The sequence below is a fragment of the Callospermophilus lateralis genome, chromosome 3, assembly GCF_048772815.1.
Source record: "Callospermophilus lateralis isolate mCalLat2 chromosome 3, mCalLat2.hap1, whole genome shotgun sequence".
NCBI classification, from domain to species: Eukaryota; Metazoa; Chordata; class Mammalia; order Rodentia; family Sciuridae; genus Callospermophilus; species Callospermophilus lateralis.
Window position 1 is genome coordinate 120464986 of NC_135307.1, and position 15209 is coordinate 120480194.

A 15209-nucleotide genomic window follows, 5' to 3' on the forward strand; every position below is an offset into this window, starting at 1 on the left:
ACAGACCTGCTTCTCCCAGCTCTGCCCATTTTCATGGTTTTCAAAGTCAAGCAAGCCAATTGGTCACAGCCCCTCTTATCCACAGAGTGAGGCTCAAATTGAACCTCTCATCAAGAGAACAATCCATTTGACTCCTGAAGTACCACATTATCTGGGCTCCTGTGCATGGGGGCTAGTTTGAGCCCTCTCGGAATCTGCTGATTGGGAAAGTCATCAATGTTAATGGTATAATAACAGTAATAGTAATGATAATAACCTATAGGTACTGAGTGCTCATTATATGTGAAGCACTGAGCTAACTAAACACTTCCACTAGCATTTCCCATGAAACCTTACAATAACAATAATGTGAGATAGCTACTTTCATTATCACCATTTTATAAATGAAAAGACTAAGGCTCAGAGAAGTCAAATAAATTTCCCAAGGTCACACCTCTGGTAAGTGGTACACGTAGGAGACAAATCCCATCAGTCTGACTTTGGAACCTAGCACTTAACACTATACTGCATTGTGCTCAAAGAGAGCCTCAGGAAGCTTAGGTGGTGAGCACCCTCACTGTGGCCAGCCAGCCAGATCTCTGACAAGTGTCAGAAAGGGATGTTCACATGGCAGCAGATACAGGGCCTGCAAATGGCTGGCTTGGGGGAGGCTCCAGTGCCTGCTCTTCCTATCTGTCTGTTCCAATTAGGCAGTTGTTTGATGTCCTTGTCCATCTCAGGAAGCTCAGATTTCCACCATCTTTTAGTGTGTCTGTGTAAAACATGCAAAACTGTGAAGGGGAGACATTTGATTTGGCCTTCTCACAAATGTACTTCTTTCTCTCTTTGAATAAAGTGAACTTTTGTTCTAACAGTTCCGTCTGTCTGGAATGTTTTCCCCTCTTCTCTGGTTGCCTTGTTCCCTCACATCAGCATCATTTACGTTGCCACTAAGTGTCCCATCCTCAGACCTGCCTCCCTAGCTTAACCTATAGAGGTAACTTGCCATAACTCTCCTTCCCAAATTCATCCTTACCTTTGCTTTGCTTTATTACAAAACAATACTTTTTGCCTCTTGAGGTTGTTTTGAGAGTTCAAATGAATTAATACAGAAAGTACTGGTAAGGTTTCCTTGATTTTTGTTTGGTGGTGCTGGGAACAGAACCCAGGGCCTGCTGTATGTTAAACAAGTGCTCTACCACTGAGCTACATCCTAGTCCAGTGCTGTTTTAAGTAGTAATCATTATTTAAATGTCATCAGACCATTTAGTCAACATAACATTTATTATGCGTATCTGCTTTTTTTTTTTTTAATGTGTATATTATCTTCCTCCTTTACCAGACTATAATCCCCATGATGGCTGGGAAATGATTGGCTTGTCATGGCTATATCGCCAGTGCTTGAAACCTTACCTGGCACATAGAAGGCACTCAATTTGTTAAATTCAATGAACGAACTGAGATGCAGAGAGGAAGGATATGCTTTGGCTTTCATTCAAGAACTCTACAAATATTTATGGAGCACCCACTCAGTAGCAGGCAACAAGCTTTCTCATTTTTCACAATATTAAGTCTGTGACTCCTGCAGGGCAGAGTTTAAAAACTCCATTTAAAAACCAAGTTTTATATGGAGGTATAATTTACATAGATTGCAATACTGTTTTGAGGTGGTTCTTGAGAAATGCATCCTCCGGTGGAACCCATGCTCCCATAAAGAAACAAACGTTGCTTCACCCAGGCAGGGCGAAGACTTGGACTCCCACGTTGCGTGAAAGCCGCTCCGACTCGGGGTCCCGGCAGGGACCTGGCCTCCGCCCTGCGGGGGCAGCGACGGGCGGGGGCGGGACTACAAGTCCCAGACTGCTCTGCGCGGCCGGGTCGTGCGGAGGGAGCGGCAGCGGCGGGGAGGGGGGCGCAGTGGCGGTGGCGGCGCGGTGGCGCGGGGGCTCGGGCGCCGACGGTGGGCGCGCGGCGGGTGATGCCGGGGGCCGGGACCCGGGCAGAGGAAGGTGGCGGCGGCGAGGGCGCGGCGCCGGGGGCCACCGCGGAGGCCGGGGTGGGGGCCGGACGGGAGCCGGCGCGGCTGTGCGGCTACCTGCAGAAGCTGTCGGGCAAGGGCCCGCTGCGCGGCTACCGCAGCCGTTGGTTCGTGTTCGACGCGCGTCGCTGCTACCTTTATTACTTTAAGAGCCCGCAGGACGCGCTGCCCCTGGGCCACCTGGACATCGCTGACGCCTGCTTCAGCTACCAGGGCCCCGACGAGGCGGCTGAGCCAGGCGCTGAGCCGCCCGCGCACTTCCAGGTGCACAGTGCGGGAGCCGTCACTGTGCTCAAGGTGGGACTGCGCGCGCCCGGCGGCCGCCTCACATCTCAGTGAGCTCCCTGTGTTCAGCCTGATGACTTTCCCTGCCACCCTTCTTCCCCAAAGGCCTCTTCCCATCTTCTCTAGTCGCCTTCCTTTCCCCACTTCTCCTCGATTCCACCCTCCTTCCTAATCTTGCCCTTAACCTGAGTTTAGGCCAGTGGAGCTGGGGCTACTCAGTCCCTTCTTCCTTCCTCAGAACTTTGATCCATTGTGTCTTCCTGTATCTTTCATCGGTCCTCCTCCTTGTCCCTCTACTCCGACCAGCCCTCCCAGAATGGTAGGCTTTCATCTCCAGGGTCTTCTTTATAACTTATCTTTTAACCGCTGTGTGCTTAGCTGCTTTTCTGGAAGTGCGGATAGTAGTAGTATCTACCTTATTTTGTGTGTGTGTGCGTGTCGGTGGGGGGGGATTAAACGATTTACACTCAATGTTAGTGCATTTAGTGCTGCGGTGGACAGAGCCAGAGATGGCCTCATCACAGTCCCCTTCAGAGTGGGCGGGGATGCTCCAGCCAAGTTCTCTTAGCTAGTAAGTAGCACAGCCTGTTTTCTTGCTTCGCTTGGGAGAGGTGGGAGGGGGTTGCTTCATGCCTTGCTCTTTGGAGGCTTCCTTAATCTTCACTAGAGACTGAGTGTAGAGGCGTGGCAGTAGTCTGGAATCTTGGTGCTGGGTGGCCTTCCCTGTCCTTGGGAATCCTTAGAAGGCCAGACTCTATCATTTCCTAGGCCCTGGCCTAGACCTGGGCTGCCTATCTTAGGGCCTTGCTCCCTGCCTGCTTCCTTTGAGTCTCCACCCTCACTCCTCTTTCTGGCTTCTCTTCCGTATTGCAAGCTGGGCTTTCTCCAGAGCAGCAAGCAGGGCTGGGCTCTCTCAAAAGCAGCTCACTCAAAGCCAGCCAAATGGAGAGCAGAGTGGGCAAACACCCTGGCCTGTGAGCACAGGACTGTTCCCTGAGAACACTAGAACCAGCAGCAGCTGGAGCTGCTCCCTGAAGTCGTTCTTAGAGCTTTGTCAACTCAGCTTTTGCCAATTCAAGCATCATCTTGATTCCCATAGTCTTTTGGATTCGTCTCTCCCATCTCTGAGAGGTAGCAGACAGTTTTTTTCTCCAAAGGAAGTCAACCAGAATTGCAGTTCAACTTGGGGTTAACTTAAGAGAGTATATAAACTTGGGAATGGCCCAGCAAGTTCATAGGAACTTTTGCCAAAGGTAGAGGCTTGTCCTCAGTGTACACGTGGACTGTCCCTGTGTCAGATAAATTTCCGGTGGTATTGTTAAAAAATAAAAGTGAGTGTCCTATTTCAGATTTTCTCAGATACGTTTGAGTCTTCTATCAGTTTTTTTTTTTTTTTTTCATTAAAATAATGGTGTCTGCCTAAGTGGGACTACAGAATCAGGTCTCAGGCTTAGATGAACTTGAACTTGCAGCTTGAGTCCACTGCTCACATGTGTTGGACAAGTGTTGCCACCTCTCTGTCTTAGTGTCTGCTTTGGCCTAGTGGGAATCTGACCTTCCTCATTGGGTGGTTGTGAGGATTTTGGAATATGTTATGGAAAACAACTGGTACACAGTAATTACCATCTGGCAGCCAGATGAAACATCAGATGGTGTCTTTGGCCAAATGTGTAGTATATTCATAATGTTCATGTACTGGAATGTTATGCAGAAATGAACATAAAGGAAGTAGAGGCTGCATGTGTCCTTTTGAATAACTCATAAAACATAAATTGAGGAACATATGTTACAGATTGATACCATTTATGTGAAGATTAAGAAAGAGTACTACCTATCATAAGGATATAGGCTGTGTAGGGAGAGAGAGAGCCGCCTGGGGGTGATGAATGTGCCCTGGATTCAGTGTGGTGGTTGCTTCTGATGGGAAGATTGGAGATGTGGTTAGGGATGGATGTTCTGAGGCTTCCATTGTTGCTTTACAGTGTTTTATTTCTCAGACTGGTTGGTAGGTACACCAGTGTTTGCTATGTTGTTCTGTCCATTTTTTCCTATGTTCAGACTATTTGTTTAAAAAGGAAAATACATTTTAATGTGAACTACTGATCCACCTGAAATTCATTCATGAAATTTACTGACTTCATGAATATTCATGCATGAATATTTTATATGTAAAATTAGTCACAGAATAGGACAGAATACCTGAGGCCAAGTGCTGATTTGATAAAAAATGATGGCATTGGAAATAGGCAAGGCTTTCCAAAAGAAAGCAACAGTTGAGATGTACGGTTTCAGAGTTAGAGTGTGTTTTGAGAAAGGTGAACTTCAGTGTATAGTAATTCTTTTTGAGCTGTAGGAGTAAAAATTTTATGGTGGTAAAAGTGAAAAATAGCAATTTATTATCCTTTTCACCTGAACTGATATAAGAACTGATTTTCTCAAGCATTAGTGCTTCATGTTAGGGCTGCCCAGCTACCAGGAAGACTCTGCTTTCTAAAGAGCATCGTAGGTTAGTGAGCAGTTAGCCCTGAATGAACTTCAGCTAGCTGCATATAATTGCACAGATATCATTTCTTCTGATGAGTGAAATAGAGAAGAAAACCCAGTAGTTTGCTTATTGTAAGTTCTTTCTTCTTCTTCTTTTCCAGTACTGGGATCGAACCCAGGACCTCATGCTTGCTAGACAAATGCTCTACCACTGTGCTACAATCCAAGCCCATATGTTTCTTATTTTAAAGTGTTTTCAGTCTTTTCTGGAGAAGCTGTAGCTTTGTTGGGCTTTTCTGAAATGTTTTATTGCTTGAGTCTTAATGAAAGCTGATATTGGAATTTCTTGGTAAATGCCACTATTCCTAAACTCAGGGATCTGGTCCAGTGCCGTTTAACCGATGAGGGATAGGAGGCTTGAAAGGGAATGTGATTTGCTTGAGATTATGAAGCAAGACTAAGTAGGGGCTCTGAGAAAAGGGAGTGTCCCAAATGTCCAGTATCTAATTGTATTATCTGACAAACCTCCTGCTTTTGGCTTTGATATCATTTTTGGTATTGGATTAGATATCTGCTTTTGGATTTGGATTAGATAAGGAGTGTGGTTTTTCCTTTTCCTAAATTTGATGTCTTTCCTTTTTATGCAGTAAGCAAGTACTGAGAACATTTTACTGCCCACCAAGAACGTCTTTACCAGGATTATTGTACCTTTTAGTGAACCCTTGGTAGCTGTTAAGGGTCTGCCAGAAGCTGATGCTTCCTGATTGCAGGCTGTGTGTGTGTGGGGGGGGGGGGGCGTTGGGTGTATGTGTAGATGTGCTGAAGGCTTCTTACCAAGCTTTACTAGGATTGGTGGCACAGGGATAGGTGTGGAGTAAGCAGGCACTTAGGGGCAGGAGAGCATGTGAGAATGAAGGTAAAGTTTGAACAACCCTCTTCTTTTAGATCTTTGCTGTCTCTAGAGCAAGGAGAATCTTCAGTCTAGCATCTGCCCCCTTTCTCGTAGCATTTGTGCTCATGTGAGCATGTGTTGGTTTTCATGTCACGTAACTGAACAGCTATGCATCCCTATTCTTAACCCACTTTTGTGGGAAGGATGCACATTCTCTGGTGTTGAAACTTCTTTCAATTTAATGACAAACATTTGTTAGCTTGGGTAATCATAATGTGTTCAGTACAAAATATATGTGGTGAACCAGCCTTCCTTGCTAAACAGTTCTGGTAAGCTATTCTGTGATAGGGCAGTTGCTCGGGGGTCTTAAAGCATTATTTAAATCCTTAAATTGCGGGGACTAAACTTGTCATGGCTTTTTGTCATGGCTTCCCAATTAGTAAGTTCCTTAAAAGCAAACACAATATCATGTTCCTGATATCACATGGTTTTCCATCTCTCTTTGCTTCTCACACAGTCATTATTACAGGGAGGTCTCTACCCTGTTTCCTGCCCACCAGACAGTAAGCTCCCTGAGAACTGCCGTTTGTACTCTCAGTTACCAAAACAGTACTGGCAAAAAAGTAGCTGTTCTTGTGAACTGTATGTGTTTTCCTCAAAATTCTTATGTTGAAGCCCCAACTCAATATGATAGTATTTGGAGGTGGGTATTGGTAGGGAGATGGTATTCAGAGGTAATTAGGTAATGAAGGTGGAGCCTTCATGAATGGGATTAGTGCCCTTGAAAAGACAACCCAGAGAAATGATCTCTTTCTTCACCTCTGAGGACACAGCAATAAGACCTTCTACTACCAGGAAGAGGGCCCTCACCAGGAACTATAGGAGAATTTCTTGCCTACTAGGGTTCATGCGTTTTTATGTTATGCTCTGACAAGCAGGTTTAAAAGAAGATAAATGCAAAGTTGAATTTATGTCCAATAGTTGCTTCTTAAACACCTTTGTTTCTTAGTCTCACAGATGCTGAGGTCTGTGAGGCTGGCTCTGGAGGGCTTGTGTGGCTGGGTCCTGTCCCCCTCTGCTGGACCTTCATGAATGGAATTAGTGCCCCCTCTCCCTTTCCTGAGTATTCCTGATGGCTGCCTTCACCGACTTTTCTCATGGCCCACTTGCTTTGCTAATGTGCACGTTGCCAATTTCCTTCCTTTTAGAGATAAATATTTCTTGAGAAATGGAGGGAGTGGTCAAATGCATTCAGGGTAGAAGAGTACCAACTCTTACATCATTAAGGTTTCTGAGGAGATGGACAAATCTCCTTGGTCACATGCCTTTATGCATTAGCCACTGGGTTGTAACCTTCCCGTCTCCAGTTGAACAGAATATAAAAAATAACTTCCACCATGAAAGGAAGAGATGAACCCTTCTGTTGTATGACTCTCAGTAGGAAGGAAAGGAGGGGTTTTTTTTTTGTTTTTGTTTTGTTTTGTTTTCGTATCAGGGATTGAACTTAGGGACACTTGACCACTGAGCCTTACCCCCAGCCCTATTTTGAATTTTATCTAGAGACAGGGTCTTGCTGAGTTGCTTAGTGACTCACTTTTTGCTGAGACTGGCTTTGAACTTGTGGATCCTCTTGCCTTAGCCTCCCAAGCTCTGAGATCACAGGCGTGTGCCACTGTACCCGGCAGGAAAGGAGTTTTGATTGGGAACTTTTGATTCTGATTGGGAAAGATTTTATAGTGGGAGCTTAATGACATTTGAATAGCATTTCTCTAAATCCTATCAGACCAGTTCTCAGCTGGGTTTTGTTTGCTTTCATAGAGTAAATGCAATATACAAATGTGAACTGGGGAGTGGTGATGCTTCCAGCTGGCGTTTTATAAATCCTCTACCCAGGGTAGTCAGTTCAGTGAAGACCCTGGGCATTTGTATGCATGAAGCCTTTTGAGAGACTGGAAGCTGAGATGTCCGTTGAAGAGACTGCGGTTTTCATGATCACCTAGTAGGTAGTACAGGAAACCCTGAACTGACCAAAGATTCAGGATTGTTTTGCTCCTTGATATGGTCTAATCCTTTCTCTGAGCATCTGATGTTGTGTCCTTGGAGCATAAACTCCATAAGGGAGACATTTTTTCTCTGTGTAGTTCTCCTCTGTGTCTTTCTTTAATGCTTAGAGGGATGCTAGGCACATATTAGCTGCTCAGAATATGTTTGTTGGCTAAATGAGTACTTTGAGCCCTCAAGTCTTCTTGGAGAGAGTGGGTGTGGATGTGAGGTGGGTTATGTACTCTCATTTCATGGTCAAAGGGAGGTTTTCAACGTTCATCTATTTAGCAAGTGTTATCTTGCTGCAGATTCAGCAGTGAAAATTTCCCATTGATTTAAAAATCTAGTGTTAAAAATTTTTAAATAGCTTAGCACCTGATATAATTGAAGAATTGTAAGAGCTTTGAAAAAATCTTTGTAGAGAGACCATGTTTGTTAGTATTCAGCATCGGGAAGCAAATATCAAGTAACTGCTTTTTTTTAGGTTCTGGGAGAAGTCTGGTTTCTCTCCACAATAAATGAGGGGGAGGGAGGACATCTTTTATGTAAAATATTAATTTGTATATGACTTAGGGCTAGGAGTCTGTGGTTTATATAATAATTTCTGTGAGCGCTGTGGAATTGGAGATATCTTTGTGACTGATTTTATCGAGAAAAACTCCCTTGAGAAGTTGGGGTAGGGAAGCTGGTAGGTTTTGGAATAATTGTGGAGCTGCTCACACACAGACTTAGTTCCTCTTGGGTCAGCAAGATGTGTTCCCAGTAAGATGAGAGTCAGCATCTTTAAATGAGTTTGTAGGCTTGCCATTTGCTTAATTTCTGCAGAGATTTGTTGTGTGGGGGAACTGGAATCTGGTGGGAAAGGAGGGTTTGGGAATTTGGATCCTTTGGGTTTTTCCCCTTCTGCCTTTTCCCCGGGCCAGTCCACTAGAAGGAGCAACCTTCCTTAAGCAGACTGCCCCCAGGCAGGACTTTGTCCTGATGAGTGTTGGATAACTGGAGGTGGGCAGGCGAGTGTTATCAGGGATGTTGATCTTGGATTATGGGAATTATTTCTAGGCAGCAAGCCCAGTTTTCATTTCCCTTTCCAGCTCTCTGATGTTCAGTGTGACTGCTTACAGAGAAAGTGGCCCAGGATTCTTAATGTGATGCAGCCAACCAGCCATTCACCCCACAGGCCTTATAGAGCAAGCCTCTGAAGAGCATCCAGCAGGAAGGATTCAAGCATTGCCTCTGTCCTTAGGGAGTTTGTCCTGTGCCTATTCTAGGTGTCAGGAGGGCATTATCATTAAGTGACTCTGAGCTGGAGGAAGTCATTTGTTGTTTTTGCTTTGAGGGTCATTATCCCAAAGTCAGAACTGGAAAGGACCTCAGAGATCAGCCTACCCTCCCCCTGCATGATACAGTGAGGAAACCGAGGCCCACAGCTAGTTAGTGACAACCCTGACACTAAACCCAGCACATGAACCCAGCAGTTTGATAATACTTGCTTCATATATGTATCTTAGTCTGTTAGTGGGAAGTTAGGTTATTCTGTTTTTAGTTATTATATACAGATACTCAAGTCATGTATCTGATTAGTTTATATTGGGTCATAGATTTAAGAAGTTTAGTTACATGAAGATTGGAAATGAATGGCATAAGTGGACCCGCCTGATAGGAAACATTAGTGAGGATTCCCTGGCTCATCTCTTTGGGGTGGATGTTCACAGAGGAAGCAGGTCCCTGGTGATCAGCTGGAGCATACACACCAACCTTGGAAGGGAACCAGTTTTTTAAGCTTTACAGTTTACTCAGCTATCTCATGGATGCTGTCCCAGAGGTAGCATGCTGATATTACTTTTTTATTTCTGTCCTTTGAAAAGAACATCTCAGAATTATAGTTCTCAAAATAAGCTTGAAAAATAAGTCTCTAGGATGGTGTTAAAAATGCGGAATGTGGAGTTCCTGTCCTATAGATTGTGGCTGGTAGGCCAGGGTGAGCCTTGGGAATCTGTGTTCTCACCCAGCATCCCAGCTCTTCTGCTGCAGCCCTCTGTGGCCCCTCCTTGAGAAACTGCTCTTCTCTGGATCCTGAATGGTGGCTCTCTTTGACCCTGTGTGATGGTAGCTTTCTAAGTGGACTAGAAATAACTAAACTGTGTGGGTGGAGACCAGTGAAGTATGAACCCTTTATCCTTAAGGGAGCAGTCTGTGGTTTGTAGCTGCAGATCTTCTTTGCATACTCAGTATCTATGCTCCAGATCAATGGTTTGGGGCACAATTCTCTGTTGACACTGAGGTGCCTGATTCCTGTGCTGGGGCTTCTGCATGGGTATTTAGAAGGAAGCTTCTGGAAGGAAATAGTGATTGTTTGGCATATTTGAATGTTTCTTAAGTGAATTATAATGAATGCCACCATCAAACAGTTGGTAAGTACTATGTCCCCAGTTTTTACCCAAAGTGAAAAATGATGACCAAAGTGAAAAATGGTGACCAAAGTGAAAAATGGTGACCAGATGATGTAGGAGAACCATTTGACGCTCCCCTGACACTAACTCTCTCTTAAAAGATGTTAGAAATCAGCATTGCTCCTGCACACACCTTTCAGTTCAGTGAAAAGGTAGTCAGGTTTCTGCTACCAGACTCTGCTGCCCCAGAGCCTCTGATGGGTGTAACCTTCAATCTGCCCTTCCCCACCCCACCTCCTAAAACTTCATAGTAAGTCATTCTTTTGTCTTAGTTGTAAGTTAAAAAACATGAAAACAGAGTAATGCAGTGTTGCATGTATGGAGCAAGCAGAGGTGGAGCAGAGTTTTTCAGTAGGCCACTGGTTGTGGCTGCAAGAGTTTTTGTCTTGAGCTCATAAAACCCTGAACCTCCAGTATTGTGCAATGGCAGAGCTGATAAGGAGCCATAGGAATGTAGCCCTGTGGTCACTTGGAGGCCTTGTGCTCCCTTTCTCTCTGAAACAGAAAGCATTTTAACAGGCTACCACGTTTCCTGTAGGGAAGGGCTGGCCAGGGCCTTGTCCTTGCCCTTATCCTACCAAAGTCCATGCCCATTCCTGGTGGACAGCCTGGGTACAGTTGTCTTTACTGCCCCCTTTCCTGTGAGCTCACATTTGTTTTTCTTTATTCGGTTGTAGGCTGTCTTCTAGTCCATTACTCATGGTTTCTCATCTCTAAATGGTTAAGAGCTTAAAAAAAAAAAAAGTATTAGCTGAAGATAGGCTTAAGAAAAGGCTTTTGGGCTGAAGTTGTAGCTCAGTGTTAGAGCACTTGCCTAGCACGTGTGAGGCACTGGGTTTGATCCTCAGCACCACATAAAAATAAATTAAATATTGTATCCATCTACAACTAAAAATATTTTTTAAAAATGGCTTTTTTCCTCCAGGTGTTTGCTTTTTAAAGGGGGTTGCTTGAGTATTAGAGCTGACACAACTCCCCAGCAGGTACCTTCCAGAGTGGGTAGAAGTGTGGCATCTTCTCAGGGAACAGTTATCACCGGACTCAGTGTGCAGGGAAATTGACTTGAGGCATGGGTTGTGCTCAATTTTTGAAAAGCAGTTAGGTTAGAATTCAGGATATTATTTTAATAAAATATATGAAAATATTAATTTTAAGGTAGCAATTTAAAAAGATACAAAATGAGAATTTATTCTGTCCACTAGAGGAATGGAGGTTTGTGAAATTATATTCTGTCTTCCAAAGAGTAGAAGATCCAGTATTATTTGCCTTCTTGGTGTCTGCTGCCGAGCTGAAACACAAGATTTCAAAATCTTCCAAGGGAAGAAATACATTTTTTTTCCATTGGTGCTGAGCCAGATCCCTTGAGATTGTTTCCAGCCTCGTGATTTTGAAACATTCAAAGAAAATTTGGAACCTAAAGTTATTTATCAGATCTGGGGTTGTAGTCTGTTTTTCCATCTGAATTTTGTATTATCAGGCTGCATACAATATACTTAACACTTTTTGTTGTTGTTGTTGTTATTGGGGATTAAACCCAAGGGTGCTTAACCACTAACCACTGAGTTACATACATCCTCAGCTCTCTTTATTTTTTTATTTTGAGACAGGGTCTTAATAAGTTGTTTAGGGCTTTGCTAAGTTCCTGAGGCTGACCTTGAATTTTGGGATCTTCCTGCGTCAGCCTCTGGAGTTGCCAGGATTACAGGTGTATGCCACTGCTCCTGAGTTATAAACTTTTTTTTTTTAATTGTTTATGGAAGAAGTACCTTAGACATTTCTTGGAAATTCAGATATCCTTCCTCAAGTTTCAAAACAGGAATTCCTTCATTATGAGCAGCCATTGTATCCTTTTTAGAAATACCAGTGAGTAAAATTATCCACACAGTTGGCATTGCTCCCTTTGAGCTAGGCAGACTTAACCCTCCTGTATGTGTGTGTGTGTTCTCCTTTCTGTGGCCTGTCATGACTGCTGCTTATGCTGTTCTCCTGGCTTAAAAACATGGCGGGGCTTGACACTTTGGGGAGGAACCCAGAGTTTATCCTCCTAAGTGGGTGACTGAGGTGGCATCATGTATAAAATGTTGGAGGAATAAGTAATTGGTTCTATAAGGGACACTGATGGCTTCATAAATGGGGTGTTCCAATTGGGTTTTGAGGGGCAAGCAGCAATTTGCTAGATGTGAGTTGGTGCAGTGGGAGCAGGGTTTTGCCTGCTCATGTAAGTGCCTGTCATGTGGGAGAAAGGTCATGGTCCTATGGAGTGTGGGTTGGCATAGGCTCCATTACCAAGCCAACTTGCTTAGCATTGGGCTGTAAGTATGGGACTATAAGACTTCTTTGTTGTCAACAAACTGTTGATAATAACAGTTATCAACTGTTGATGTCAACAGATATCAACTGTTAGTCAGCAGTTAGGATGCTATTGCAGAGGCCCAGGAGTAGGAGGATCAGGACAGTACCAGGGGCTATGAGTGTGGGACACTGACAAGGAGTCCTCATGCACAGGAGTCCTGGGGAGTCTACTGTGCTGGAGCACTCTTGCTCTCCCTTCTTGTATGGCCTTGTTATTGCTTGCTGCAGTCTATTTTTTTTAAATGTGTCCTTAGAGTAGAATTGTGGCTAACAGCTGCCAGTGGAAGCACCTTATGGCCTTTGCTCTCTCCAACTCAGAGATACCACACCGACCCCACTAATTCTGATGGAACTTCTTAATTCAGAGGAACTTCTGCACTGACGGAGGCACAGCCTCTGGTATGGGAGTTGTCTTTGCCCCCAAACCAACAAACTTAAGGGGTTTTAAATTGAGCCTTGCCATTGGTTGAGGCTGTTAGCATTTAAGTTTTTTGAGAAAAAACATAGAGGAACTTGTGATTCCTGATGAAGTGCTGAGAATGGATTTTGTTTTGGACATACACTCTCATCCTTCTCCTTGGTAGCAAACACTGCAGACCTGGTTTGGATTTCGACTGTGCAGCTGACTGTGAGATCTTGGGAAAGAGTGATAAGACGGGTGGTTGATACTTAACAAGTACTTGTTGTGTGCCAAGCATTCTTCTGAGCTTAACCCACCTTAGCTCTCTTAATCCTCATAACAACACCATGGACTACATTCTTATTATTTCTGACTTACCAGTGAGGAATCTGAGGTCAGGTTTAAGTAGCTTGCCTCACACAACTAGCAAGTACCAGAGCTGGGATTTGAAGCCAGGCAGTCAGGCTCTGGGGTCTGTGGGCAAGTAGAGGATACTATTTCAGAGATTGTTTTGAGGGTTAAATGACAGTATGTATAAAATGAGAGCTTAGTATTTGGCACTCAGTAATTGTTAATGAACAGTGTCTTATAATGTTATTAATATGCAAGTATAGATCATGGATAAGTCTATATTATTCGAATTTTATTGAGAAAATTATGTAGATATTTATGGGTAGAAAGATATTTGTGGGTGGAACAAAGCACACCAAAGTTTTGATAGAGGTTAATTCTGGAGATATGGTTATGTTTATGTTATATTTTCTTTGTTTTCCAAATTCTTCATAGCAAATGTAGGTTATTATTTGAAATAAAAGTCTGAAATGTATATTTTAAAATATAAAGATGAATAGTTGCTTACCAGCAAGCAGGACTTCTCTTGAGCCCCTGCAAAGCTGTGATGATATGGAATTCCACACTGTGCTCAGGGACTTGGACGTTGTGTTGTCTTTTACTCTGTTTGTTATTGTCCTTTAATTCATTTATGGTGTTTTTAGACACACAAACGTTTTCTTTGCTTGCTTTCTTTGAGGGTTTAGAAAGGTCTTTCCGTTCCAAGAAAATAGAAATGTGAGGACAGCAGTTTCTTCTGTGTTGCTGGGGAGAAGTATCAGCCCTGTGAAAATCTGACTCCTCATGCTTCTCAGCCTGGAGCCAGCAGCCTAGGGCTGCCCATGGGAGAAGCAGCTGGTGGCTTATGGTTTGAAGTATCTGCCCTGCCAGCTTTGGATTTGGGGCTCAATCCTAAAAAGAGTGGTTTGTTTTTCTTACGCACCGTGCTGTGGTGCAAGTGGTGTTCATCTTCCAAGTGGGAATCCCATGACTGCTGATGGTACTTCAGTGTTAGCTTTCTGAAGATCTCTGCTAAAACTTTCCACTGTGAATTTCTCCTCTGCCACTTAAAGTAAGACCATCCCTTCATCTCCTTACAATGTGATGAAAATCTAAGCAACTGTTATTGCAGGAGGTGGAAAGAGAAACAAATTATATAGCCATTTTCTTCTCATAATTTAATGGTTTTTATTCAGTTCATCAATTTATTTAGTTCATTAATTCATTCATCTAGTGGTTTTTATTCATTGATTTATTACATATTTGAATCAAATTTGAGTACATTTTTTATTATGACAGGTTTCTAACATAGGACATAATTCATGATAATGTTCTCTCTTTCTGCATGTTTGTTCAGTTGTCCTAATACCATTATTTAATAATTATTACTTACCCCAGTGGTGTCATTGGAAATTTTACCTAAAATATTCTTTACCTATTAATCCTATATTTTGATTTGTTGATAATACCACTCTAATTATTGTGGCTTTGTAATATGCTTAATTATTTGGTAACACAAAGCCATCACTCATCATTATTTTTTTCTTTTTTAGTACTGGAGATTGAACCTAGGAGCACTTAACCACTGAGCCACATCCCCAGCCCTTTTTATTTTTTATTTTCAAACGGGGTCTCCCTAAGTTTGCTGAGGGCCTCACTAAGTTGCTGAAGATGCCTTTGAACTTGCAATCCTTCTGCCTCAGCCTCCTGAGTCACTGGGATTATAGGAATGTGCCACTGTGACTGGTTTGACTGTATATTTGATGAGGTCATATATTACACAAGGATTTCTTAATTATTTATCTGAGCATTTAATATTGATGTATTTGTGAATATGTTTCTCATTATTCATTATTGGATGGAAGAAAGTGTTTTCTCACTGGGAGCCTCTCAGTGTCAGGAACTGAACAGGTCTCATCCAATTCTGTGTCCCTAATGCTAACTGCTGAACCTGGT

At 43.3% G+C, this 15209-nt stretch overlaps 1 protein-coding gene across 3 annotated transcripts in view; it reads left to right on the forward strand.

Annotated features, from left to right (window-relative positions):
* The window catches only part of Tbc1d2b (TBC1 domain family member 2B), a 74476-nt gene that overhangs the window by 1536 nt on the left and 57731 nt on the right, over nucleotides 1-15209 (forward strand). The window contains exon 1 of one of the 3 annotated variants that reach the window (XM_076851220.2): nucleotides 1958-2314. The exons of 1 other annotated variant lie outside the window; for it this stretch is intronic. In XM_076851220.2, the coding sequence (XP_076707335.1) occupies nucleotides 1958-2314 (357 nt within the window). Of the gene's footprint in view, nucleotides 1-1957; nucleotides 2315-7628; nucleotides 7678-15209 lie in introns of those variants that run through there. One more of the 3 variants, XM_076851222.2, reaches the window with a different exon arrangement.